General features: G+C 43.6%; 1 protein-coding gene across 2 annotated transcripts in view; it reads right to left on the bottom strand.

Annotated features, from left to right (window-relative positions):
* LOC126428129 (all trans-polyprenyl-diphosphate synthase PDSS1) overlaps positions 1 to 27,628 on the bottom strand; it is an 804,750-nt gene that overhangs the window by 392,127 nt on the left and 384,995 nt on the right. The window contains exon 1 of one of the 2 annotated variants that reach the window (XM_050090032.1): positions 22,922 to 22,997. The exons of the other annotated variant lie outside the window; for it this stretch is intronic. Within the exon in view, the coding sequence (XP_049945989.1) occupies positions 22,922 to 22,960 (39 nt within the window). The 5' untranslated portion in view covers positions 22,961 to 22,997. Of the gene's footprint in view, positions 1 to 22,921; positions 22,998 to 27,628 lie in introns of those variants that run through there. 2 annotated transcript variants of the gene reach the window in all.

Here is a 27,628-nt window from a genome sequence, read left to right as displayed (position 1 = left end):
CCGGTGTAAAATTCGGAGGCGGTGGTGTTATGGTGTGGTCGTGTTTTTCGTGGAGGGGACTTGCACCCCTGGTTGTTTTGCGTGGCCCTATCACAGCACAGGCCTACATTGATGTTTTAAGCACTTTCTTGCTTCCCACTGTTGAAGAGCAATTAGAAGATGGCGATTGCCTCTTTCAACATGATCCAGCACCTGTTCATAATGCACGGCCTGTGGCGGAGTGGTTACACGACAATAACATCCCTACGATGGACTGGCTGCACAGAGTCCTGACATGAATCCTATAGATCACCTTTGGGATGTTTTGGAACGCTGACTTCGTGCCAGGCGTCACCGACCGACATCGATATCTCTCATCAGTGCAGCACTCCGTGAAGAATGGGTTGCCATTCCCCAGGAAATCTGCCAGCATCTAACTGAACGTATGCCTGCGAAGAGTGGAAGCTGTCATCAAGGCTAAGGGTGGGCCAACACCATATTGAATTCCAGGATTACCGATGAGGGCGCCACGAACTCGTAAGTCATTTTGAGCCAGGTGTCCGGACACTTCTGATCACATAGTGTATTAGTGAGACCAGCAATGCTTCGCAATTGCTAAATATGTATGGGAACTGCAGATCCAGCGTGTTAAGAAAGACCGCGGTCGACATTACACACAGATCGTAAAAGATATCGTCTTATTTCTTTCAGTCCTTCTTTCACAGTCCTGCACGCAATGTCCACAAAACAGTAGTTTACTTCGAATTATTGACTGAGATACACAAGAAGAGACGTAAGTGCAGATTACGCGTCGTGCTTCGAGGCTGTGTCTCTCCGTAGCCACCCCAAATGTCCGAAAATGTGTCGTAGAGCGGCGTCTACATGTGTGGGGAAATCAAAGCCATTTGTACAAAAGTGGGTAACACGCTATAAATTGGTTAAAAACGTGGATGACTTTGAAGAACGTGGCTCAGTTGGTAAAGTGACTCCAAAAGAGGAAACCAATTCTTAACATTGCGTCAAGCGCAAGCAAAATTCCCTTTGAAACGGCGGTCAACGCAGCCTCGACGCATTTGGAGGCCTCTTCCACGTGAATACGCGGAAAACTTGGTTTCAAGTATGCCTCGGAGATGCCCAGCGTTTATCGGTGCTGTGGGTGACTGGATGTATTATTGAATGTAACGACAGTTTTCTTTTGTTCATATGTGATGTATGTTTATGTTTTAGTTTTTTGTCAAATACAGTTTTCTGCTGATTACTCCGACCATGCTCTTACTTAACAGACCTTCTAATTTTCTCCTTCTCCCCATATCTATCCATCCTCTCCTCTCTTTGACCCTCTCCTCTTCCCCCTCTCTCTGTACATCACCTTCTTCTCCTCGTCCTCTGCCTTTTACTCCCTCCATCCCTGTCTGTCCATTTCCTCGTTCCCCGTCTCTATGTCGATATCCTCTGTTCCTTTCTGTCTTTCTCTTGGTCTCTGACACCGACCCTTGTTTATTGTTATTGCCAAGAAAACCTTGATTGAGAAATGAAGTCACTTGTAATGAATGGATAAATCGGGTGGGATCATTGGAATACGCAGTACAAGAGACTTTACCTGCTACTGGATCTGTGACTATAATTGCTTCAATGGCAGTATTGCATTAGTTTTCATCTGTGCACGGGTGGGATTACAAAGTTCGGGACGATTCAGATTCAATAGTACTATTCTAATCTTAAGCCGATAAGCCCATAAACAGAACGTTTCCGTTACCTACTAAAACCGACTGCGAGGAAAAAACCCAAAGGTTAACATTGTTGTATATACAGATTTTGTTTAAATTATGTGTAAGGAGAAAGGATAGTCGTTTTTTTCGCGCGACGTACGAGATTGAAGGTGGTTCGATGAACCCTCTGCCAGACACTCAAATGTGATTTGCAGAGTATCCATGTAGATGTAGATAAATATATATACGTAAGAAACAATTTATCTATTGATTTAATGACCTTGTATCGAAGTTAAAACTGACTGCGGGGGCCGGCCGCGGTGGTCTAGCGGTTCTAGGCGCTCAGTCCGGAACCGCGCGACTGCTACGGTCGCAGGTTCGAATCCTGCCTCGGGCATGGATGTGTGTGATGTCCTTAGGTTAGTTAGGTTTAAGTAGTTCTAAGTTCTAGGGGACTGATGACCATAGATGTTAAGTCCCATAGTGCTCAGAGCCATTTGAACCATTTGACTGCGAGGAAGAAAACGAAACAGCAGCTCTCAAGAAGAACGGTGTCCGGCAGGAGCAATGTTTAGAGTTGCGTGTGTTGCTGTTACGTCCATCATACGGCGCTCCAGTACGCACTTAAAAAAGTAGCATTGTGTCAAAATTATAAAGCAGTCGACGAAGCACTTTGGCAAACGAACACGTAAATTTTCATGTATATAGATTGTTTCCTAACAGTCACTGAGACCCCTGTAGGTATTGCCGGCGATTGCTAATGTTACAAGCACTTGCTCAAAAATGGTTCAAATGGCTCTAAGCACTATGGTATTTAACATCTTAGGTCACCAGTCTCCTAAACTACTTAAACCCAACTAACCTAAGGACATCACACACATCCATGCCCGAGGTAGGATTCGAACCTGTAACCGTAGAAGTCGCGCGGCTCCGGACTGAAGCGCCTAGAACCGCTCGGCCACATCAGCCGGGAGCACTTGCTCTTCACGCGTTGCTCGTTCACGACCTGGCACCGCCTGAAATATTCGAGACTATCGGTCTCACAGTTTAGTGTCTTAAACCATCTGTGTAATTTTAACCCTTTAGGTTTCGGATATCCCGTATACAAAGTAAATTCGCAGCACCTAGATAAAGTTATTTAAATCTGCAAACATAACTCAGCAACTAATACTAAGCTTCTGTAAGACATTAACTATGACAGTGGTATTAAATGACTGTCCAATTTGAAGCACCCGAAAACTAGACTTAACCGACTGCTTATATTTGAGAAAAATACCGTCAGGGTAATATATGGACCAGTCTGTGATCCAGCAACTGGACAATGGAGAAGGTGCCACAGTACAAAACTGGCAGAGGTCTAGAAGGACCCTAACATCGCTGGGGCGATGAAAAAAAAAAAGGCGATGAAAAGACCCCAATGAGTTGGACATGTAGTGCGAATGGGTGAAACGAGATGGTCCAAACCGCAATGGAGTGTATTCCATCAGGCAGCAGACCTGCGTAAAGACCGATGAACAGATGTATGGATGAAGTATGATAAGACTAGCTGCAGCTAGACGTCTAGAACTGGAGACAGACAGCAGAAGGCAGAAACAGATGGACAGCCTTAATTGTGATGTCGCGAACTCCTGTGGGCCTGATCGCGTGGGTAACTAAGTACAGGACATTACAAATGATTGAAGCGATTTCGCAAATTCACTATAGCTCCATTCATTGACATATGGTCACGACACACTACAGATACGTAGAAAAACTCATAAAGTTTTCTTCGGCTGAAGCCGCACTTCGGGTTTCTGCCGCCAGAGCGCTCGAGAGCGCAGTGAGACAAAATGGCGACAGGAGCCGAGAAAGCGTATGTCGTGCTTGAAATGCACTCACATCAGTCAGGCATAACAGTGCAACGACACTTCAGGACAAAGTTCAACAAAGATCCACCAACTGCTAACTCCATTCGGCGATGGTATGCGCAGTTTAAAGCTTCTGGATGCCTCTATAAGGGGAAATCAACGGGTCGGCCTGCAGTGAGCGAAGAAACGGTTGAATGCGTGCGTGCAAGTTTCACGCGTAGCCCGCGGAAGTCTACGAATAAAGCAAGCAGGGAGCTAAACGTACCACAGCCGACGGTTTGGGAAATCTTACGGAAAAGGCTAAAGCAGAAGCCTTACCGTTTACAATTGCTACAAGCCCTGACACCCGATGACAAAGTCAAACGCTTTGAATTTTCGACGCGGTTGCAACAGCTCATGGAAGAGGATGCGTTCAGTGCGAAACTCGTTTTCAGTCATGAAGCAACATTTTTTCTTAATGGTGAAGTGAACTGACACAATGTGCGAATCTGGGCGGTAGAGAATCCTCACGCATTCGTACAGCAAATTCGCAATTCACCAAAAGTTAACGTGTTTTGTGCAATCTCACGGTTTAAAGTTTTCGGCCCCTTTATCTTCTGCGAAAAAAACGTTACAGGACACGTGTATCTGGACATGCTGGGAAATTGGCTCATGCCACAACTGGAGACCGACAGCGCCGACTTCATCTTTCAACAGGATGGTGCTCCACCGCACTTCCATCGTGATGTTCGGCATTTCTTAAACAGGAGATTGGAAAACCGATGGATCGGTCGTGGTGGAGATCGTGACCAGCAATTCATGTCATGGCCTCCACGCTCTCCCAACTTAACCCCGTGCGATTTCTTTCTGTGGGGTTATGTGAAAGATTCAGTGTTTAAACCTCCTCTACCAAGAAACGTGCCAGAACTGCGAGCTCGCATCAACGATGCTTTTGAATTCATTGATGGGGACATGCTGCGCCGAGTGTGGGAGGAACTTGACTATCGGCTTGATGTCGACCGAATCACTAAAGGGGCACATATCGAACATTTGTGAATGCCTAAAAAAACTTTTTGAGTTTTTGTATGTGTGTGGAAAGCAATGTGAAAATATCTCAAATAATAAAGTTATTGTAGAGCTGTGAAATCGCTTCAATCAGTTGTAATAATCCTGTACATGGCGTTATCCCTTTACGTGAAACACTATATGGCAGCATATCCTCCTATATCTGACAAAGTGATCGCAAAGTCGGTGTTTAAATCACTTGTGGTAATGGCATACATAAAATAAAGAGTAGCATCAAAATTCAGGGTGGAAGGATATCAGTGATATTCACTGATGATATTGCTATCCGCAGTGAAAGTGAGGAAGAATTGCAAGACTTGTTGAATGGAACGAACACACTATTGGTTACAGAATATGGATTGACAGTAAATCAAAGAAAGAGGAAAGGAATGGACGTAGCAAAAATGAGATTTCCGATAAATTTAACATAAAAATTGAGGCAGACGAAGTGAAGGAATTGTGCTAATCGGACATCAGTCATAATTTGGGGAAGGAATTTCTGAAAAAGTAATGCAACATGGTAAGGCAGCGAATGATGGTCTCTGGGGAAAACCGCAAAAAAAGAGAATCAAAGTTTTTGAGATGTGGTGCTATACAAATTAGGTGGACTGATAAGAAATGACGAGGTTCTCCGCAGTACCGGCAAGGAGAGGAACATATGGAAAACACTTAAGAGAAGAAGAGACATGATAATAAAACGTGTGTTAAGACAATAAATAACATCCATGGTACTGGAAGGCCGTAGAGGGCAAAAACTTTAGGTGAGGACGAATTTTGCATTTTATCCGACAAATAAATGAGGGAGTTGTGTGCAAGCGACACTCTGAGATGAAGAGCAAGAGCAAGATTAATGACCAGGAAAAATATATCTCGCCAAATCCAGTGCAATGTCCTGACACATGGGTATGCGGAGCTATTGCCTACCAACTGTTACCCCACTTTCCACCAGGCGGTGCAGCACAGGGGAATTTCTTCGGAAAATCCAGTATCCGCCCACCGTTGCTAACAGCATCCTGTCACACTAATTGGGACCAGGCGAGAACAAGTCGTAAAGATGGTCATCTCTGGATACAGTCAAATTTCCGCGCGCGAAAGCCACCACGCGAAGACCAGCGCGCGAGCGCTGAGCCTCACACCGAATGAGCAGGTGTGCCACCACGGGCTTAGCTTTCCTCGCCGTCCTACTTAACGTGGACTTTCTACAAACTCACCAACACAGAACGTCATGCGCCTCACAAGGGCCGCTGGATTCCCTCTTAATTACGACAACGTCTCTTCATACGTTACTCTCAACGCTTTTTACGCACTAATTTCAAGCCTTCGTCTTGCTTTGCACTGAGCAATCCATCCAAACCAGAATCAATGTGTAAGGTAGCAGGTAAGTTGGAATCTTGTTTTGCACATCCACACTTTTGATTTCGGTAATTTGAGGAGCTGTCCCTTTAGAATGACTACGGACCCTTTCCTTTGCAATGCTTATCCAGATGAGGTACTGCCATGAGTAGGACGTCGACAGGACGCTAAAATCAAAGCTTCCTTCTTTGTGATAACTACGTCGCAATTCAGCAGTAACTATATTTGTTAACTATCTTTCCCTGTCGTCAGGGACTAACTTTCTCTGTCATCAATGGAAGTACATACAAATAACTGGACTGCCGCTGGCGAAGCACGGACAGGAGGCAGGTGACGATTGTCGTGGATCAGTGCTGAAGACTTAACACAACTAGCGGAGACTTCGACGCCCGACTAGAACACAAACACATTTTCATCTCCTTAATTATTCACAAAATAACCAGCCGTACCTCTTATCTCAATCCTGTCTTGAGTTTAACAATCCCAGATACTTTCTATTCAATCCACTCACCGTTTAAAAAAATTACTTAATCGCTAGAAATCCTACGTCGATAAGTCACTTGCTTGACTTTTAACTTGTTACACCATTGCAGAATGTCAGGCTTCTTTCTTCTTCTTCTTCTTCTTTACAAGTGACAGTTTGCCGCGATTATAAATTTAGCTAATGTGTACTTCTTTATGGATTTGAAAATCAAATTACATTGAACGTCAGAAAATAGAGACAATGAAAGAGTTCTGCTTCTTAAGAAACATTATCTCCTTCACAAACAAATGAACATGGCGAAGAAACTAGAACGATCCAATGAAATGAAATGGAGTGTATACATAACGCTGCATAAAATATGGGGAAAGAAATCCGAAATCCTAATAGAGCTCTATAAAACAATGGCAGTACCATAAATATGGTACGGCGGCGAGACGCGGACAACAACAGCTCGAAATGAACGCAGAATACAAGACGAAAAGATGCGGTTTATAAAAGCAGGAGCAAGCTATAGACTGTCACACGGAACACGCAACACAGCTATCAGTCACGAACTAGAAATTTCAACTAAAAGATTATGGCTGTCAAAGAACTGGAAAGACCATGTTACAAAGAAAATGGAACACCAGAAGCAATAACAAATTATGGATCAATAGGGAAAATATCAATATGTAGATGCAGACACCAGGAAAGCAATTAAACACGTGCAACACAGATATATATATAGCAATAAGAAGTAAAAGGTAAAAGTCGAACATATGACGAAATATGATGATGAGAACATCGCTCTCATTCTACCTTAATTATCTAGCATCACGCCTAAATTTACTATAATTACAGGTTATGGTTCTATGCAAAAGGCCAGGTCAGACAAGTTGCAATGCGACTGTGCTCTTAAAAAGACGAATTATCACATGGTGAAGGCTGACAGCGGCTTTGTACTGCGCCTACTCTGACAACACGACCAATTTATGTACTGTGGGGAATCAATAGCCAGTCATGTTCTACCCCTTTCAGTTCTCACTCTTGCATGGCAATGCATTCGTGGCAAACAATGAACTGTAACATACAGGATGAACCACGTGGGCTGGACACCGCACTTCTCCCCTACTGATGTGTCCTTCTAACAGATTCCTTCTAATAATCAAGTTGTAGCTTAAATTTCTTTTCTCCGCGATTCTATTCAGTAACTCTTCGTAAATTATCCGATCTACCCGTCCCTAATTCTTCTATAGACCCAAATTTCAAAAGTTTCTGCTCACGTCTTGTCTATTCTCATTATCGTTCACCTTTCATTTCCGTAAGAGACTACACTTCAGAGAGACCGACCAGAATACCAGAATTCCCAATACTGATATTTATATTCGATGTCGACAATTCTTTTTCAGAATCGCTTTCTTGTATTCCCAGTCTGCGTTTGATATCCTCTTTAGGATTAGATGAACATCCACAAAAGCAAAGCACGGGGAATGCAATGTCGCAGAATTATATCGAGTGGAGCTGATGGAATTAGATTAGGAAATGAGACACTAAAAGTTGTACATGTGTTTTACTATGTGGGCAGCAAAATACAGGGTGTCCGAAAAGTCTTTCCCTGATTACATAAATTGATAACTCAGGCTAGAAGTAAGATACAGATATGAAACTTGTGTCGAATTGTTTACAACTATCAAAGTTTTTTTTCTGTTTTCGGTTCGCAGTAAGTAAGTAGTGGATGAGGTGCAGTGCCCAAGAAGCCATGTTCACCAAGCAGGAGAAGGCACAGTGTGTCCTGTGGTACCATGAGACACGATCACCAACCACAGTGCAGAGACACTTCCAGATAACATTTGGAAGGAATCCACCTAATGTCAAGAGCATTACAGCCTGGTATGAGAAGTTCAAGAACACAGGATCGGTTGCTGACCTTCCGAGGTCTGGTCGACCAAGAACCTCAGCAGACCGGGTGGAAGTTGTAAGGCAGTCTTTTCTGCGAAGTCCGAATAAACTGGTGCGCAGGGCCTCAGGTGAATTACAGATGCCAAAAAGCTCTCTCCATGACATTTTACACAAACGTTTATTGTTTCGTGCATACAAAGTGCAAATCGTTCAGGCCTTGTTGCCCAATGACAGTACACGTCGATATGACTTTGCGGTCGAAATGCTGTCACGTATTGAGAACGATGATGATTATCTCAGACGAATTGCCTTTTCCGACGAAGCGACGTTTTTTGTCAGTGGAGTAGTGAATCGCCATAATGTGCGCATTTGGGGTTGACAACCCTCTGGCGAGGTCATGGAGTGCACCAGAGGCAGTCCAAAGGTGAATCTTTGGTGCGCGCTATTACACGATCGAATTATCGGTCCATTCTTCTTCGCTGAGGCTACCGTCACATCTGCAGTGTATCTGGACATGTTGCAACTGTATGCTGTTCCTCAGCTGCTTCAGTATCACCCCGATGTCTTGTTTCAGCAAGACGGTGCACCGCCTCATTGGGGTTTGGACGTCCGTGCCTATCTCGATATGACCTTTCCTGGGCGGTGGATTGGTCGTGATGGGCCAACGGTTTGTCCTCCACGCTCTCCTGACATAACCCCATTAGACTTCTTTTTATGGGGTTATGTCAAGGGCGAGGTTACCGAAGACGTGCACCAGATCTTGAAACCCTGCAGCAACGCATAACCACAGTCGTTAAATCGATCCCTCCAGTGATGTTGGCTAATGTGTGGACGGAAACTGAAAATCGCCTAGATGTGCTACGTGCTACCAAGGGTGCTCATGTGGAAGTTTACTTATGTGTGAAAAAAATTAATAGTTCGTAAACAATTAGAAACCAGTTTCATATTTGTGTCTTACCTCTAGCCTGAGTTATCAATTTATGTAATCAGGGAAAGACTTTACGGACACCCTGTACAACTGTTGAAGGCTCAATTAGAGACGGCAGAAAATGCGGACCAATTATAGCAGGAAAATCATTTCTGTGTTCATCTCGTTGTTCTGTCTACGACAATCTCACCCAGCTCTTTTGTTTGTCATTTAACACGGTCTGCCGGCGTCTGTTTCCTCCGTTTATTTACCTACTCTGCGCTGAGATAGGCGACGTATTCACTACATGCCGAGAATGGAATCACGATTACGAATTCTGTCCTACATACATAGTGAATTTCGGCGTGCCCACAAATTTCGAGGCTATATGGTGAAAATTACCAGAATTAACAAACACTTAACGACACGCAGAAACACGGAGGAAGTTCAGCAGCGAACTTGCCAGTTTGATGAATTTAGAATTCTGAAAGGACACTTAAGCATCTTGATTTTGTATCAAAGTGTCTGATGCGACACGGGATGCCCCGAGCTATTGTAACGACTATTCGCTACATAAATGGTAGAAAGCTTCTAAGTTCATACGAATGACCAATCACAGTAAGTATGAAGTTTCCGGCATAAGGGGTTTTTTCCTTTTTTAACGCAAGTTGTGAAACGTCGTTTGTCGGGTAACACAGCGTATTAGGCTCCTAGTTCACAGACAACCATACCTACTGCACGCATCTCAAATTCTCGTGCCGAACTGAATGCAAAGATCAATTGACGTTTATTTTAGTGCTGCAGTTTCTTATATCTTTCAGATGGATGTCAATTACTGTGGTTAGCTATTACACTCCCTATGAATTATGCAAATAACTCATACATATTCATGAACCCGAAGGAGTCCACTACAGATTAGCAAGCACGAAGATTTAACGTCTCCTCGATTGGAGTAAACTGAAGACGTACGATATGGTGAGTCGTATGAGGATAGTGCAAGACATAAAATCCACGTTTATAATACTTCCTGACTTAGAAAAATGTTTGACAATGTCAATTGTAATACTCTCTCTGAAATTCTGAGGTTATCAGGGATAAAATACAGGCAGAAAAAATAATATACGACTTGTACAGTCGGAGGACATGAACTAGGTTGTAGCTCATCGCCTATGTTATTCATTGTGTACTTAGAATAAGCAGTTAAGAAAAGTAAGAAGAAACGTGGTGATGCAACTAAAAGTCAGGTACAAGACATGTTTGCCGATGAGACTGTAATTCTATCAGAGACGGCCAAGGACTTGTAAGGGAACGAATAGCGTCGAGATTATAAGATGAACATCAACAAAACAGGGGCACACAGATAAGGAAATGAGATGCTGAAAGTAGTGGATGAGTTTTTGGGCAACATAGTGACTGGCAACGGCAGAAGTGAAGAGCATGTACAATGTAGACGTACTAGCAAGAAAAGCTTTCCGAAAGCCTTTGAAATGTGTTAACATTTAAACATCAGGAAGCATTTTATGAATGTAATTGTCTGGAGTGTAGCATTAAGTGGACGATAAAGAGCCCGTACAATAAGAGAAAATTTTTTGAAATATGACGCTTCAGAAGAATGTTGAAGATAAGATCGGATGACCGACTAAACTGGTTCGGTTGATAGGGCATATACTGAGACATGAAGAAATAGTCAGTTTGGTAACTGAGAGAAGCGCGGGGCGCTAAAATTGTAGAGGGAGACCAAGGTTTGACTACAATAAGCAGGTACTAATGGATGCTAGCTGCAGTTGTAATGCAGAGATGAAGAGGCTGGCACGGAATGGAGTAGCGTGGTCAGCTATGGCAAACCAGTGGTATGGCTAAAGACAACAACAACGATATCAACAACAACAACGTCGACGACAGCGACGACGAATCAGCTTTGATGTAGACTGTTCTATCACATATATTTGAAGATCCACACAGTTTAATTTTCTACTTTTTTGCATCTCCAAATAAAGAACTGTGAATACCCTATAACTATATCTGTTCACGATGTCTATTTCATCAAAGCGAATCTTGTATCAAAAAATATGAAAGAGAGAAAGTAGCCGCCTGAAAACAGTCGTTATACCCGAAGAGGGACGAAAAAGTATGTGGTTGATTGGGTTGAGTGGGAAAAAGTAATGCATTTTAGAGGTTCATAAGACCCTGAGCGCCATAGACATCGGATAGGAAGAATAGTAAGGAAAATTACTGACGAATGAAATGGCTTAAAAACCATTTGTTCGACGAATTCTGAATATTGCTCATCAGTGTGAGACCTTACCCGTTGGGATTAATAGAAGAGATAGAGAAGATGCACGGAAAGGAGTGGCGTGTTTCGGCACAGGATTGTATAGATGGCACGAGAGCTTTGCAAAGGTTCTCAGCAAAATCCAGTTGCAGACGCTGCTGAAGAGGTAAAGTGCATCACGGAAATCTCTAGATTTACTACTGATATTCCGAGAAAGTTCTTTCCGGGTGTAGTCGGTAAACATACTGCTTCGTCCCACACACTTCTCAAGGAAAGAGAACTAGTACGGTGGTTTAGCGGCAATCATTCTTCCCGCGCGCAGTTGGCAAATGAAACACAGAAGAGAGAACAGACAGTGATACCAGATGTACCCTGCACCATACAGCGCCACGTGGCTTCCGGAATGTAGATGTAGATGTGGAATCAACTTAGAGTACGTGGTGAAGATTGACAGGTTGTTGCATTATGGAAACAGTCAGTTTTGTTTGGGATATTTGTCACAGTAAACACTTTTCCTGAGTACATGTAGAAAGGAGACACTCTTGAGTCCAAAGTAGTATTGTAAAGTAGTCAGTCCACGTGAACAGGATTTCGACGTCGAGAGCTGACTGAAGCAGATGCGTGTCGCTGGTGTGGAGGCCTGATTTCGGGATGCAGTTGCTACAACTTGGTATATATTAAAGAGGTAATTGCCGCGTGCGCTAGCTTTGCAGGATGTGGAAAGTGTTTAAAGAACCTTACCAATTTTTGTTTGTAAATTTCGTAACTCGCTTTGTCTGATTATTTGGCACTGTCGTTTCATGAAGTGCAAAATACGTAAATACTCGGAAGGAATCACATAACTCTTTATCCCTTTTTGTTTCAAAGCGCTGAACGTAAATACCTTTAGAGTATTAAATTTCATGACCTTTTGTATTAACTATTTTTAATAACAATGTCCGAAGACGTACGTATGTTCACATCTTCTAAGTTCTGCAAGCCAACAGAAAATTCAAGTGTAATTAGTTTTCAAATTATTCTATATTGCGTCTCCACATTCCACAAACATAGCAATTTCGACTCATATTGCAGCTCGCGAGACCCGATTCAATTGCACCCTGCAAGTTGTATTTTAGGAATAGCAAAAGCAGCGTGATTTCTTTCACCTGATTCCACAGAAATGCAATGGCGTCGCAACCGCCTGTTTTATCCCTTGTCGCACAGTTAAGTCATGTGATTGTTACGGCCAGAATTAAACTTCGTTCTGTGTATTTAATGTTAAGTGATTGTCTATTCAGATAACATGCAATGAAAGAATAATTGGTTGAACATACATTTTGATATTATTTAGTTCAGTTGTTGTGTAAGTGTTCTGCACTGGAGGTGCAAGTGTTGAAATTACGTGTTAAGTTTATACAGCAACATAATATTCTCACTGGTAAGTCAAATGAATTGTGTTCATAAGCACTGTACATGTTGTTGTTGTTGTTGTGGTCTTCAGTCCTGAGACTGGCTTGATGCAGCTCTCCATGCTACTCTATCCTGTGCAAGCTTCTTCATCTCCCCGTACCTACTGCAGCCTACATCCTTCTGAATCTGCTTAGTGTATTCATCTTTTGGTCTCCCTCTACGATTTTTACCCTCCACGCTGCCCTCCAGTGCTAAATTGGTGATCCCTTGATGCCTCAGAACATGTCCTACCAACCGATCCCTTCTTCTGGTCAAGTTGTGCCACAAACTCCTCTTTTCCCCAATTCTACTCAGTACCTCCTCATTAGTTATGTAATCTATCATCTAATCTTCAGCATTCTTCTGTAGCACCACATTTCGAAAACTTCTATTCTCTTCTTGTCTAAATATTATCGTCCATGTTTCACTTCCATACATGGCTACACTCCATACAAATACTTTCAAAAACGACTTCCTGACACTTAAATCTATATTCGATGTTAACAAATTTCTCTTCTTCAGAAACGCTTTCCTTGCCATTGCCAGCCTACATTTTATATCCTCTCTACTTCGACCATCATCAGTTATTTTGTTCCCCACATAGCAAAACTCCTTTACTGCTTTAAGTGTCTCATTTCCTAATCTAATTCCCTCAGCATCACCCTACTTAATTCGACTACATTCCATTATCCTCGTTTTGCTTTTGTCGATGTTCTACATCTACATCTACATTGATACTCCGCAAGCCACCCAACGGTGTGTGGCGGAGGGCACTTTACGTGCCACTGTCATTACCTCCCTTTCCTGTTCCAGTCGCGTATGGTTCGCGGGAAGAACGACTGTCTGAAAGCCTCCGTGCGCGCTCTAATCTCTCTAATTTTACATTCGTGATCTCCTCGGGAGGTATAAGTAGGGGGAAGCAATATATTCGATACCTCATCCAGAAACGCACCCTCTCGAAACCTGGTGAGCAAGCTACACCGCGATGCAGAGCGCCTCTCTTGCAGAGTCTGCCACTTGAGTTTATTAAACATCTCCGTAACGCTATCACGGTTACCAAATAACCCGGTGACGAAACGCGCCGCTCTTCTTTGGATCTTCTCTATCTCCTCCGTCAACCCGACCTGGTACGGATCCCACACTGATGAGCAATACTCAAGTATAGGTCGAACGAGTGTTTTGTAAGCCACCTCCTTTGTTTATGGACTACATTTTCTAAGCACTCTCCCAATGAATCTCAACCTGGTACCCGCCTTACCAACAATTAATTTTATATGATCATTCCACTTCAAATCGTTCCGCACGCATACTCCCAGATATTTTACAGACGTAACTGCTACCAGTGTTTGTTCCGCTATCATATAATCATACAATAAAGGATCCTTCTTTCTATGTATTCGCAATACATTACATTTGTCTATGTTAAGGGTCAGTTGCCACTCCCTGCACCAAGTGCCTATCCGCTGCAGATCTTCCTGCATTTCGCTACAATTTTCTAATGCTGCAACTTCTCTGTATACTACAGCATCATCCGCGAAAAGCCGCATGGAACTTCCGACACTATCTACTAAGTCATTTATATATATTGTGAAAAGCAATGGTCCCATAACACTCCCCTGTGGCACGCCAGAGGTTACTTTAACGTCTGTAGACGTCTCTCCATTGATAACAACATGCTGTGTTCTGTTTGCTAAAAACTCTTCAATCCAGCCACACAGCTGGTCTGATATTCCGTAGGCTCTTACTTTGTTTATCAGGCGACAGTGCGGAACTGTATCGAACGCCTTCCGGAAGTCAAGAAAAATAGCATCTACCTAGGAGCCTGTATCTAATATTTTCTGGGTCTCATGAACAAATAAGGCGAGTTGGGTCTCACACGATCGCTGTTTCCGGAATCCATGTTGATTCCTACATAGTAGATTCTGGGTTTCCAGAAATGACATGATACGCGAGCAAAAAACATGTTCTAAAATTCTACAAGAGATCGACGTAAGAGATATAGGTCTATAGTTTTGCGCATCTGCTCGACGACCCTTCTTGAAGACTGGGACTACCTGTGCTCTTTTCCAATCATTTGGAACCTTCCGTTCCTCTAGAGACTTGCGGTACACGGCTGTTAGAAGGGGGGCAATTTCTTTCGCGTACTCTGTGTAGAATCGAATTGGTATCCCGTCAGGTCCAGTGGACTTTCCTCTATTGAGTGATTCTAGTTGCTTTTCTATTCCTTGGACACTTATTTCGATGTCAGCCATTTTTTCGTTTGTGCGAGGATTTAGAGAAGGAACCCAGATGCATCTTATACCCTCCTTTCAAGACACTGTCCATTCCGTTCAACTGCTCTTCCAAGTCCTTTGCTGTCTCTGACAGAATTACAATGTCATCGGCGAACCTCAAAGTTTTTATTTCTTCTCCATGGATTTTAATACCTACTCCGAACTTTTCTGTTGTTTCCTTTACTGCTTGTTCCCTATACATATTGAATAGCATCGGGGAGAGTTTACAACCCTGTCTCACTCCCTTCCCAAGCACTGCTTCCCTGTCATACCCCTCGACTCTTATAACTGCCATCTGCTTTCTGTACAAATTGTAAATAGCCTTTCGCTCCCTGTACTTTACCCCTGCCACTTACGCATGTCAGTAATTTAATCATAGAAGGTCCATATGCAATACAAGTAATGGTTACGTACAGATACTAGCGAGCATAAAGTTACATAATGTAGACAGCCAGTTTAAAGTCTATAGGTTTCACCCAGATGCAAATGTAAAAACTCTCCTTTGAAAAGTTAACACAGTTGAAAGTTACACTAGCAGTTTCATTAAAGCTGAAAAGTTACAGAGAGTTGAAAAGTGCGTGCCTAAAAGACAGAGAAAAGGTTGTGAGGAGGGGATCACGTAACACCCGATGCACAGTGTACGCGCTGCAGCAGAGAGACGGTGGAAGACGTGTAGGATTGCGCCGGGCAGACGAAACGTGTTCTCGACACAACGGCCGGCCTGGCTCCTGCTGCAGCACGCTCGCTCCACTTCCCCACCTGTTGCAACCAGCTGGAAGCTAGCCGCCTTAACTCGAGCAGCCAGTCCCAAACGCTCTGCACGTCCTACTGCGCTCGCCAACGGAGAATCCACAGTTTCCCGCAGTGGGAATGCTTGCAACTGTAACGCTGTACCACTCACCTGCTCTGGTACGTCACCACGGGCCAATGACCAGTTTGTGAATACTATCGTACAGCTACTCGTATTCGTCTACATCAATCCTGCTAATAACTGCAAAGAGTTCCATTCATGGCCGGAGCTCGAGTAGAATCACTGTCGAACGCCTCTGTGCGGGCTGCTGTTTGCTTCATTTTGTCTGCACTGGAAGTTTTTCAAGCAGTTTTTCACGAGGTGGACGTAATCGTTCTTCAAGTGTTCGTTAGCTGACATTTTCCAACGTTTTTTCGCTTTATTTTATAATCACAAGTTTATTGAGCCTACTGGCTACCAGTTTCGGTAGAAAGTGCCTTCACCAGGTAGTGGTCAAGCTTGCTTACCCAGGTGTCGTACATTCAGCTACTACTAGGGTAAGCAAGTTTGACGATTGTGCGCCAGTCGTTCGACAAAATAAAGTGCGGTGCGGCTGCTTCACGCTGTTGAAAAATTGTATTCCCCATTTTGGGAGGTGTAGTATGCACTAAAACATCCAGTAAAGACGGTCTCTAAAACGCATACCTGGTGAGCTATGAGCACTTGACCATCTTCGTTACTGTGAAATACATCTCTTCTGGTAGTTAAGTACTCGTCAACTGAACAGGCCACGAGCCGAGGTCGCAATGTAAACGAATCTACTCTCTGGTTGTTGGAACTGAAGGCTATGGTTAACGACGTAATAGTACAAAGTATTATTATTACTATTATTATCATCATCATTATTTTCTAGTCCAAGGAGTTGAGCGGGTGTTTGAGATCCGCACCATTTACGAGACGCAGTTATTTTTAGCCAATGTCTGATTAGGCTGCAAGGGGCAGAGAGGATTTCCATCAGGAATGTTTGGTTCAAATGGCTCTGAGGACTATGGGACTTAATTTCTCAGGTCATCAGTCCTCTAGAACTTAGAACTACTTAAACCTAACTAACCTAAGGACATCACACACATCCATGCCCGAGGCAGGATTCGAACCTACGACCGTAGCGGTCACGCGGTTCCAGACAATAGCGCCTAGAACCGCTCGGCCACCCCGGCCGGCAGGAATGTTTGGGACGGGACTCGTAGTTCTGGTATTCACCTGAAAATCAGCGGAAACTTCCCAAAAACTTTGGCCGGAACCAAGATATGGAACTACTTTAATTTCCTTCTGGGACAACGTTATCCATAGTACTAAACAAAAATTAAAATGTTTTGTGTGTAAGAGCGTGGATGTTATGTACGTATGTATAAGTACGTGTCGTGCGGTGCGTCTTGTGTTGGTGTAACGAAACATTAGATCGAAAATGAAGCATTTCAGATATTCACAACATATAACCGGCTGTGGGAAAAAGCCTTGTCAAAGTGGAAACAAGTAAAAAGTTACTATATAACTGGCGTAGATAAGTTGGATGTACACTGAAAGCAGCATAGGTGAAGCACCCCTCCACATGCGAGTCACGAAAAAGACACCAGTAGCTGGCGGTAGGAACTGTACACTGATTATCTAGAACGAAATAAATGTAACACCAAACGGCTATTAGCCAAGTGTGAGCTGACACGAAAAGGCACATCAACAAAGCAAGGCAAAAAAACAGAGGTAAGAGACATATAGCAGGTCAGAAAATACTCGTTAAGGACAGCGCTTTGTTCATTTAATAAATGGTTCAAATGGCTCTGAGCACTTTGGGACTTAACATCTGAGGTCATCAGTCCCCTACTTAAACCTAACTAACCTAAGGACATTACACACATCCATGCCCGAGGCAGGATTCGAACCTGCGACTGTAGCGGTCGCGCGGTTCCAGACTGAAGCGCCTAGAACCGCTCGGGCACAACGGCCAGCCATTTAATAAATGCTGTGGCTTTCCCCCCGCCCCCCCCCCCCCGTCCCCTTCAGTAGCAAATATTTCAAGGACTTAGTATGTATCCAACTGACATCCTTTAGGAACATAATGATAGATATCTAGATGTCTATATACTTGTCCTATTTGAAGGACGCATTTCTTAAAGTCAGAACAAAAGCTGTTTCATTACGATGTTATTTAAAGCGTTCGTCTATAGGTCTGCCAATTTAACATTTGTAAATTTTTGGAAAAGCCCCACATTTCGCCATATGCACACACAAGGCTTTGAGTATGTGTTTGTCAGTAATTTAGTTTACTAGCACTTTTACTATGCCCTTTTTTTTAAATTTCTAAACGCATCCTCCGATGATGTCTTCCTAAGAACAAAATGGCAATGACACTCTTTGTATCACACGAAACTGAAGAATACAATAAAAGAACTGCAACACAAAATATTCGGAATGGCGTCATCACGTGCATTCAGCGACTGAACAGAGCAGTTACACCTACAGAGATAGTGACCACTCGGCGTTGCTAACGGCTCTCTCCTTCCAATGAAAGGTGACTGTTACCGTTCTCTACATTTTTCCGTACTACGCATACAGTCAGCTGCCTCCAGTCGTTGCGCCGATAAGAAAGTCTGCCTGCCTGACACACAGCCCTCCGCGGTACGGGACAGTCAGGGAAATGATTTACGACACCCTGTGATGAAACGGGGTCGGCCACAGACAAAAACATGTTGCCCCCCCCTCCCTCTCTTTTTCTATGGAGCACCCCTTCCCCTCTTACCTCATACCTCGCCCCTCTCCCCGCCGAGGCCATGCCCCTCCACCAGCGAACCCCTTCCACCTCCAAAACACCCTCATTGATTTACACAACAAAAATTAAAACTCATGACAGGTCAATAGGTCTGCAAAGAAAAGGTCAACGTATTATTGTATTCCGATTACAATCACAGCGTTTAAAATCAACGGTAACTAATAATAGACATCTATATACTTTCACCACGTCTAAAAGTTACTGACACGTGTTGTAAACAAACAAAAACTACACTCGGTGGACACTATTCTTAGCACACATTTACCATGTTTAGAGTTACAAGCTGTTGTCAGCCCGATAACACAGGGACCTACGCTTCGACCTGGACTCCAAACCAGTGTCAACCTATGCACTTACATTTGTAATTTCGCGTGTATCCACTGAGACACGAGCACAAACATGTTACCAGGCTACAAAATAGGTAATGTACATGCACACCAAAGAGGGAAAATTTTGCTGATCTTAGTCTTGCTAAATAAAAAAGCCTGTTACTTTTCTAAAACAGTTTACACAGTACGCACGAAGGAACGAATTCTATAGGACAAGATTAAGTTGGCAAAGCCTGTCAGTCAACCATTAGCCACTACGCTCTAGTTTCCTCCGTCACAGCTAGCATTTGAGCCTTTATAGTTCACCCGAAGCGTTCATCAAACACTAGCTGATAACCCCCTCTCAGTTTTGTGGAGACACAAATGCTGTTCCCTTTGCTAGTCCATTACGCAACGAATTATTCATGTCCATTAAATAAGCGATCATTATAAGGAACCAAAGATTCACGAAATGCCTGTAAGGACAGCCCCTTGTAAACGGATGCGAGAAATTTCTGTACATTTTGTAGTAGATGTTATAGTGTCACCCACAACCACTACAAAAAATTCTTCATTTGCAGCCAGTTCCAATATTCACTATCAGTCTCAAACAGTTTCATCACTTCAGCATTCGTTTGTTACAGCTTTGACGTCCAAGCTTGTGCAAATATTCATGTCCTGCCAAAGTAATCAGTCCGGGAACAAACATCAACAGGTAGAATTTAATGTTTGTTAGTCAGCAGGCTTCTTGTTTCCAAAACAGGAATATTTGCTCTGTCTTAGATATCATACTGTAAAAACCAAATGTTTAAGTACTGAAATTGTTTTAGCCTGATGATTATCTTGTAAGATTGAAACTGGTCGCAAATAAAATATTTCAGACAGACCTTTTGGGTACCGGTATCAGCAGTCGATAAATATGTAAGAGCTGTGGACAGCATCACTGAAATTATGTCTAATTTATATACATAATGTATCCACATATTTACTTCGTACTATACTTCAAAGGATCGTTTCAAGTTTTAATGTGTAAACCACTAATGGTGTTCATTCTCGGCATTAATACCGTTCTTAATACACTGTCCGTAACCCAGTACAAAAGTCGGAACCATTGAAAATTTCCTGCAAAACCACAGGACGATGTACGTGAAAAGCGAAAATAAATTCATAAGAAGTGACTAGATCAGAAGTGGAGACAACGGCTGATTTGTCGTGTGTGCTCCGAGGGAACATTGCACCCACTGCATATCACTCAAACGCCTTCTTCGGCTACCAGCGAACGGTACTGTTGTGTCGACGGACTGCGTCCTTTTCAATCGTCACGTTTTGTCTACGGTAACTGATCTCCATTACACGAGGAAAGAAGTACCTCAAACATTCGGTTGTCCAAGGATAACAACGAACAACCGCAAGCCACTTTCACTTTGAAAAAGCTTCTTCTCTCGCTTCAGTGACGACAGATTAACATTTACTTATAACTGTAATTTCAGTGAGACTTGGTCACCGCTGTTAAGTGTCCATAGCTCCATTACACGTTGTTGGATAGTCATTCCGCGTTGGAATCGGAGGTACATAACTTCTAACTCTATGGCGACTAACACTGCATGTCACACGCATAATATAAATGTAATTATTATCTTTTTTTTCAAATTTATCGACTTGCTCGTGTAAATATTAACCACTATATTAATAATACATTTACAGATGCTTAAATAACTGGAAAAATTAGCAGCTTTAACAAAGTAATAGCTGCTCTACACATTTTTATAAAATGCGCCTTTATATACTACTTAGTTACAAATAAAGATCATCAGATATCGATAGCTTACGGTTAATACAGTATACCTCACATAAATAACTTACTTCCATGTACTGATGTGTACCATGATGTACGTCACATTCTTGAATATTTTTCCTCACGATGAAATCTGCAGAACATATTGGATGAATGAATAAATGATTAAATGAAAGAGCAGCTCTTTCACGTTAGAGTCACACATTGCAGGTACAGAAAACACGAGGGATACATCTTAGCGTGAGGTACACATTGGTAACCAGACATAATCTTCTATTCATTTATCCAGTGCCACGATTGTCTTGTTGTGACGTCTTCAGCACAGTAAGGCCGAAATGTTGGCAAATGGTACCTTCTGGCAGCTTCTTAGGAACCACTCAAAACTAAATGTCAGCATTGGAAGGCGCATCACAATCGCTGCATGAGACTTGAAAGAAAATTTTAATGAGACATCGATGACAATTTTCTTTCTGATAATTGCATCCCGTCGCTCGTAGCTAAGGCATCAGATTACGTTAGCATTCATATGAAGCAACCACAGTTTGTCAATGAAAAATTTTCACGGAAAACGACATTAGGCTTATGAAAGTTGTCTCTGGTTCTCTAATAGTGTGTGTGTGTGTGTGTGTGTGTGTGTGTGTGTGTGTGTGTGTGTAATTCACGGAACTATTTTGAAAGATTATTTGTATTGTAAAACGAGCTTCGGATTTTAATGAGCGTTCTTCAAATATTTTCTACTGACATAATGCAGATTTGACAACCATACAAAAGGTCTGGAGGTGGCTTATTAGAGGCGAACAAGACACTCTGATAAAGACTGTTCAAAAGCTTGCTAGGTGGAGATGATCACGCTAAATGAATGTTTACATCTTACGTTCGAGCTATTTTTCCATCTTCTTCAGATTCTGCCGTTGAAAGCGGTCTTCAAATATTGTTGTTATAGTTAAAATTTGGATAAAAATATTTCTGTGGTTATGACAGTTTAGAGTTGACAGTTATTTCAAACAGGTCAAGGAATGAATCTTGCCTAAGCCGCATCATAATACACCGAAATTCACCATACATACGAGCTCCCGACAAAAAGAAAGGGACACGGGAAGATTAGGGTTTAACGCCCCGTCGAAGACGCGCTCGTCAGGGACTGTGCGCAAGCTCGGAATGGGTATGCAAAGGGAAGGGAATCTCGGAAAACCTAAATAGGGATGAAACGTAATAATACTGCACCAACAACCGTTATTTTGATATTGTTTTATCAGCAACCAGTTTCAACGTTCCAATAACGTCATCTTCAGGCCAGTCGCATGAATGATACCAAGTACCACTCGTGTATGTCCACGACAAGGCACCAATCATCGTATCTGGTTCCATAGATATCCGAACTTCATAAGCAGGTGCTCTCTTCACACGTGTGATAGTCGCGACAGGCCTGAAGATGACGTGAATGGAACAGTAAAACTGGTTTCCTAATAAAGGAATATCAAAATAACGGCTCTTGGTACAGAATTATTACATTTCATCGACCAGCCGCTGTCCCACGCTCCTGAACCCAAGACGGAGATACATTTACTAAATCTGGATGGGGGGATCGGGATTTTAACCGTCGACCTCTCCAATGCGAGTCCAGTGTCTCACCACGGCGCAATCTCGCTCTGCGATTTCCCACAAGTAGACCAGTACGAAGTAGTAGATGCTTAGCAAACCTCATTACGGGCGTTAACGCCGACTTTCCAAAAATCTTCCTTCAACTAATACCTCGGATCTCTTCAACAGGCCGAGTGCATCGCGGTCTAGAAGTCACACTGGGAAAAATCCTGAACACCACTGGGAATCGAAACCGGGAGCTGCACGTGGAAGACGCGCCGACCAACCATTTGGGGACACGGACGGTTCCGCCGTGTTGCGAGAAGCGAACAGGGAGTTTAAGTGCAACATAATTCAGCTGAGACGAGGAACACTGAGTCGCGATGCGAGGCACACCACTAGAGCCACCTGAGAGTGCGGGGTGGAGGGAGGAGCACTGACGGTCGCCACTGGTCACTGGCTGACGGTGGAGTCGGCGGCGCCGTATCCGTGTCGAGCGTGCGGCGTACCTTGTGCAGGAGCCGGAGGGCTGCGCCCCGCAGAGACATGGTGTCCTGGTGGCTGCGACTGGCGGGCGACTGAGCGGCCGGCCGCTGACCGACTGACTGACTGACGCCGGCTGGCGGGCAGAGTGGCGGAGCAGAAGAGAGAGCGCCAGGGGAGGGCAGGAGGGCACCTGCTTCTGGGGGGGGACCCCGCTCAAATGGGGCGCCGCGCGCCTCACGTATAGGCAACACTCTCCGCACTGCTGTTCTGCGGGCAGCTGACAGTCCCCTACTGACAGCGCGGTTTAGGAGGAGGGTACCGCGCATTCTCGTCCCACGCAGGGACTGATAGAAATGGGAGTTGCAGATGGCAGGTGGCTAAGCGTTTACAAAAAAGTCCGGATAAGGCGAGTCGGTTTCGCGCGCCGAGGATTACGTAGGAACTTAATTATGGTAATTTTTTCCGTTTTCCATCGTTTCTTAGTTGCTTCAAAATTCAAGGAGGTATATCCGTCTATGCAACTAATTGAAAGCCGTTTGTTTATTGCCATATGCGTTTCGCTTATTTTATCTGTGAAGCATCTTCAGTGGCCAGTGTTGTTATCCCATGTGTGTGGTTCTGGAAATGTGTTCATTAGTCTCCATACTAGAGTTCGGCGGTTTCCGCTTAAGTGATGTGATGCAACAAATATGGGTGAGATAATGCCGTAAATCGGCCAACTGGATGACGGAGACTGATGATCACATCTACAGGGCCACACACATGGGATAACAACATTGGAAATCGCCACTGCAAATGCTTCACAAATAAAAGAAGCGAAACGCGTATGGCAATAAACAAACTAACTTCAATTAGTTGCAGAGACGAAAGACACTTCCATAAAATTTAATTACGTCTGAGGAGTTTTCGACGATTTTTGGCCGTTATCAATACTGGCAACATACCCTGGCGCGCCAAAGAAACTGGTATAGGGATGCCTATTCCAATACAGAGATATTAAACGGGCAGAATACGGTGCTGCGATCGGCAACGCCTATATATGACAAAAGTGTCTGGCGCAGTTGTCAGATCGGTTATTGCTGCTACAATGGCAGATTATCAAGATTTAAGTGAGTGTGACCGTGGTGTTATAGACGGCGTATGAGCGATGGGACACAGCATCTCCGAGGTAGCGATGAAGTGGGGATTTTCCCGTACGACCATCTCACGAGTGTGCCCTGTATATCAGAAATCGGGTAAAACATCTAATCTCCGACATCGCTGAGGCCGGGAAAAGATCCTGCAAGAACGGTACCAACGACGACCGATGAGAATTGTTCAACGTGACAGAAGTGCAACCCTTCCACAAATTGCTGCAGATTGCGATGTTGGGCCGTCAACAAGTGTCAGTGTGCGAACAATTCAACGAAACATCATCGATATGGGCTTTCGGAGACGAAGGTCCACTCGGGTACCCTTGATGACTCCACGACACAAACCTTTATGCCTCACCTGGGCCCGTCAGCACCAACATTGGACTGTTGATCACTGGAAACATGGTGCCTGGTCCGACGAGACTCGTTTCAAATTGTATCGAGCGGATGGGCGTGTACGGGTATGGAGACAACCTCATGAATCCACAGACTCTGCATGTCAGCAGGGTACTGTTCAAGCTGGTGGAGGGTCTATAATGGTGTGGGGCGTGGGCAGGTGGAGTAATACGGACCCCTGCTACGTCTAGGTATGACAGGTGACGCGTACGTAAACATCCTGTCTGATCACCTGCGTCCACCGATACCCATTGTGCAATCCGACGGACTTGGGCAATTCCAGCACGACTCCCCACATGTCCAGAATTCCTACAGAGTGGCTCCAGGAAAACTCTTCTGAGTTTAAACCCTTCCGCTGGCCACCAAGCTCCTCAGGCGTGAACATTATTGAGCATATCTGGGATGCCTTGCGCCGTGCTGTTCAGAAGAGATCTCCACCCCCTCGTACTCTTACAGATTTATGGACAGTCCTGCAAGATTCATTGTATCATTTCCCTCCAGCACTACTTCAGAAATTAGTCGAGTCCATGCCACGTCTTCTGGTACTTCTGCGTGCTCGCAGGGGTCATACACGATATTAGGCAGGTCTGCCAGTTTCTTTGGCCCCCGCTTCAGTCTGGAACCGCGCGACCGCTACGGTCGCAGGTTCGAATCCTGCCTCGGGCATGGCTGTGTGTGATGTCCTTAGGTTAGTTAGGTTTAAATACTTCGAAGTTCTAGGGGACTGATGACCTGAGATGTTAAGTCCCATAGTGCTCAGAGCCATTTGAACCATCTTTGGCTCCTCAATGTATTATGACATATGAGATGAATGGCCGCATCTTTTCATTAGATTGAAGTACAGGCTTAAATTATTGAAAGAAATTTACGGCCGAGATCTCATTGATTAATATTTATTATTATTACTGAAATTGTCATCTTATGATCTTCAAAAAATTTTGGTTGTAAATCATGTTCCATTATGTGCTTATCATACCATGTTGTCATTATGGAGGAGGAGATACAGCACATTCACACAAGTTTGTCAATAGTAAAACCATGCATAGGGTGCTTTGAAAAGAATGACCTGATTTCAAAACAACATATTTATTGATAAAAACATACTCTAAACATGGGACACATTGCAAAACACTCACAAGATCTTAAAGTTTTAGCTATGCTATTACAAATGTTCTGTTTGTCCACCAGTAGCAGCACGAACAACGTCTAGACGACAGCTATAATCATACACATTACACAATGTATCTACCTTTACAGAAGATATTATGGCGGTTGTTGTTCTGCTCTTCACTTCTTCTATGTTACGAGGTAAATGAACACACTTTCCCTTCCATATCTCCACACACACACAAAAAAAAGTCGCATGGGGTCATGTCTCGCGATCTTGGTGGCCGAGACTGCGGGTCAGTGTCTCAGGGTACCGAGCGCCCTATCCAGCGCTGAGGCACAGTGGCACTGAGAAACTGACGTACATTGTTGTGCCGGTGTGGTGAAGCTCCATCCTGTTGGAAATTACACTCACTGCAATCCTCCTGACGTTGTGGGAAAAGCCAATTCTGCAGCATTTGAAGATAGTTGATTTCAGTCACTGTGCTTTCCTCAAAGAAGAAGTGTTTTCCTCAAAGAAGAAGGGGCAGTATACTTCTTCACGAGAACTGCCTCAAAAAAAGCGTTCACTTTAGGTGAGTCTCTTTGTGCTCAACAATATCACGAGGCTCCTGGTCTCCACATACGCGCACGTTTTGTCAGTTTACTTTACCGCTGTCGTAACATATTGCTTCATTACTGAAAATTAACCGTGGTAAAAATGTATAGTCTTCCAGGTCCTCTAGCAGAGCATTTTTCTTTTATCACTAACCCGAAGAGCATGCACTAATGTGGTCTATATGATTTATAGACCAAACGACGTCTTAACAGTCACTAGACAGTCGTAAGATGCACTGCCAATTCTCTGCTTGCGCGGCGAGTAGACTCGTGGACTCCACTCAAACGTCTGCCGAATTCTTTCCATCATGTCATGAGAAGTGCGAGGTCGATCTGATCTATAACGCTTGCTTGCAAGCCGGCCGCGGTGGTCTAGCGGTTCTACGGCCGCGGTGGTCTAGCGGTTCTAGGCGCTCAGTCCGGAACCGCGCGACTGCTACGGTCGCAGGTTCGAATCCTGCCTAGGGCATGGATGTGTGTGTTGTCTTTAGGTTAGTTAGGTTTAAGTAGTTCTAAGTTCTAGGAGACTGATGACCACAGATGTTAAGTCCCATAGTACTCAGAGCCATTTGAACCATTTGAACCTTGCTTGCAAACAAGCATCCTGTCTCTTGAACTTGGCGATAGGAACGACGAATGTTTTTCAGGGGACGCGGATAAGTGCCAAAACGTCGACGAAAAGCACGCTGTATCGAAATAACTGACTCACTCTTTGCAAACTGCAGCATACAAAACACGTTCTGTAGAATGGAGGCCATCTTACTTCTGTCTGACTGCAAACTGAGAAGACGCATTGACTGACATCTAATCGCGATTTCCTGAAACTCTAGGCAACGCCCACTCAAACAACACACATTTTCTTGCCGTCTCGTTCTATATTTCGTGATTATTACCTACAAAATCAGGTCATTCTGCACAGATAAAAAAGCACCTTGTGAAAATGGGCACGTTCACACAAGTAGCACTCCATTGTCGCTTGTTACTGGAGTGCTGCGTGTGTGAACGTGCCCATTTTCACAAGGTGCTTCTTATCTGTGTACGGTTTTAACTTCGACAAACCAATGTATGATGTGCTGTATACATCCCGCCATAATGACGACATGGAATTATAAATAAACTCAAAATGGATTTATAACCAAACATCTTTTGTAGTTCAGACGATGACAGTTTCAAGTGTCGAAGCAGGTCGTCAATAATAAATATTAATTGCGAACTTGACAATTATAAGTTTTTAAGTTAAATGTAGATCGCTTCTCCATTTTCGCAATGTGATAAACTTCAATTACTTAAATTTCGTACACTACCGAGGGACCATAGACTTTAGTATGTGACACAAATGACAGAAAAACATACATTTCTCATGTGTTATAATTACAAATTCATAATTTTCGGATTTTTTTCTTTACTTGAAACCTTGCTTCCAGCCAAATTCACGAGTCTCGGTTGACAATATCGTACAGGGCTTGACCAGTGGATTTCCGAATATCCAAATATGTG

Source organism: Schistocerca serialis, chromosome 12 (genome assembly GCF_023864345.2).
Source record: "Schistocerca serialis cubense isolate TAMUIC-IGC-003099 chromosome 12, iqSchSeri2.2, whole genome shotgun sequence".
Taxonomy (NCBI): domain Eukaryota; kingdom Metazoa; phylum Arthropoda; class Insecta; order Orthoptera; family Acrididae; genus Schistocerca; species Schistocerca serialis.
The sequence above is the reverse complement of the archived record's forward strand: the minus strand, read 5'-3'. Positions and strand labels throughout refer to the sequence as shown.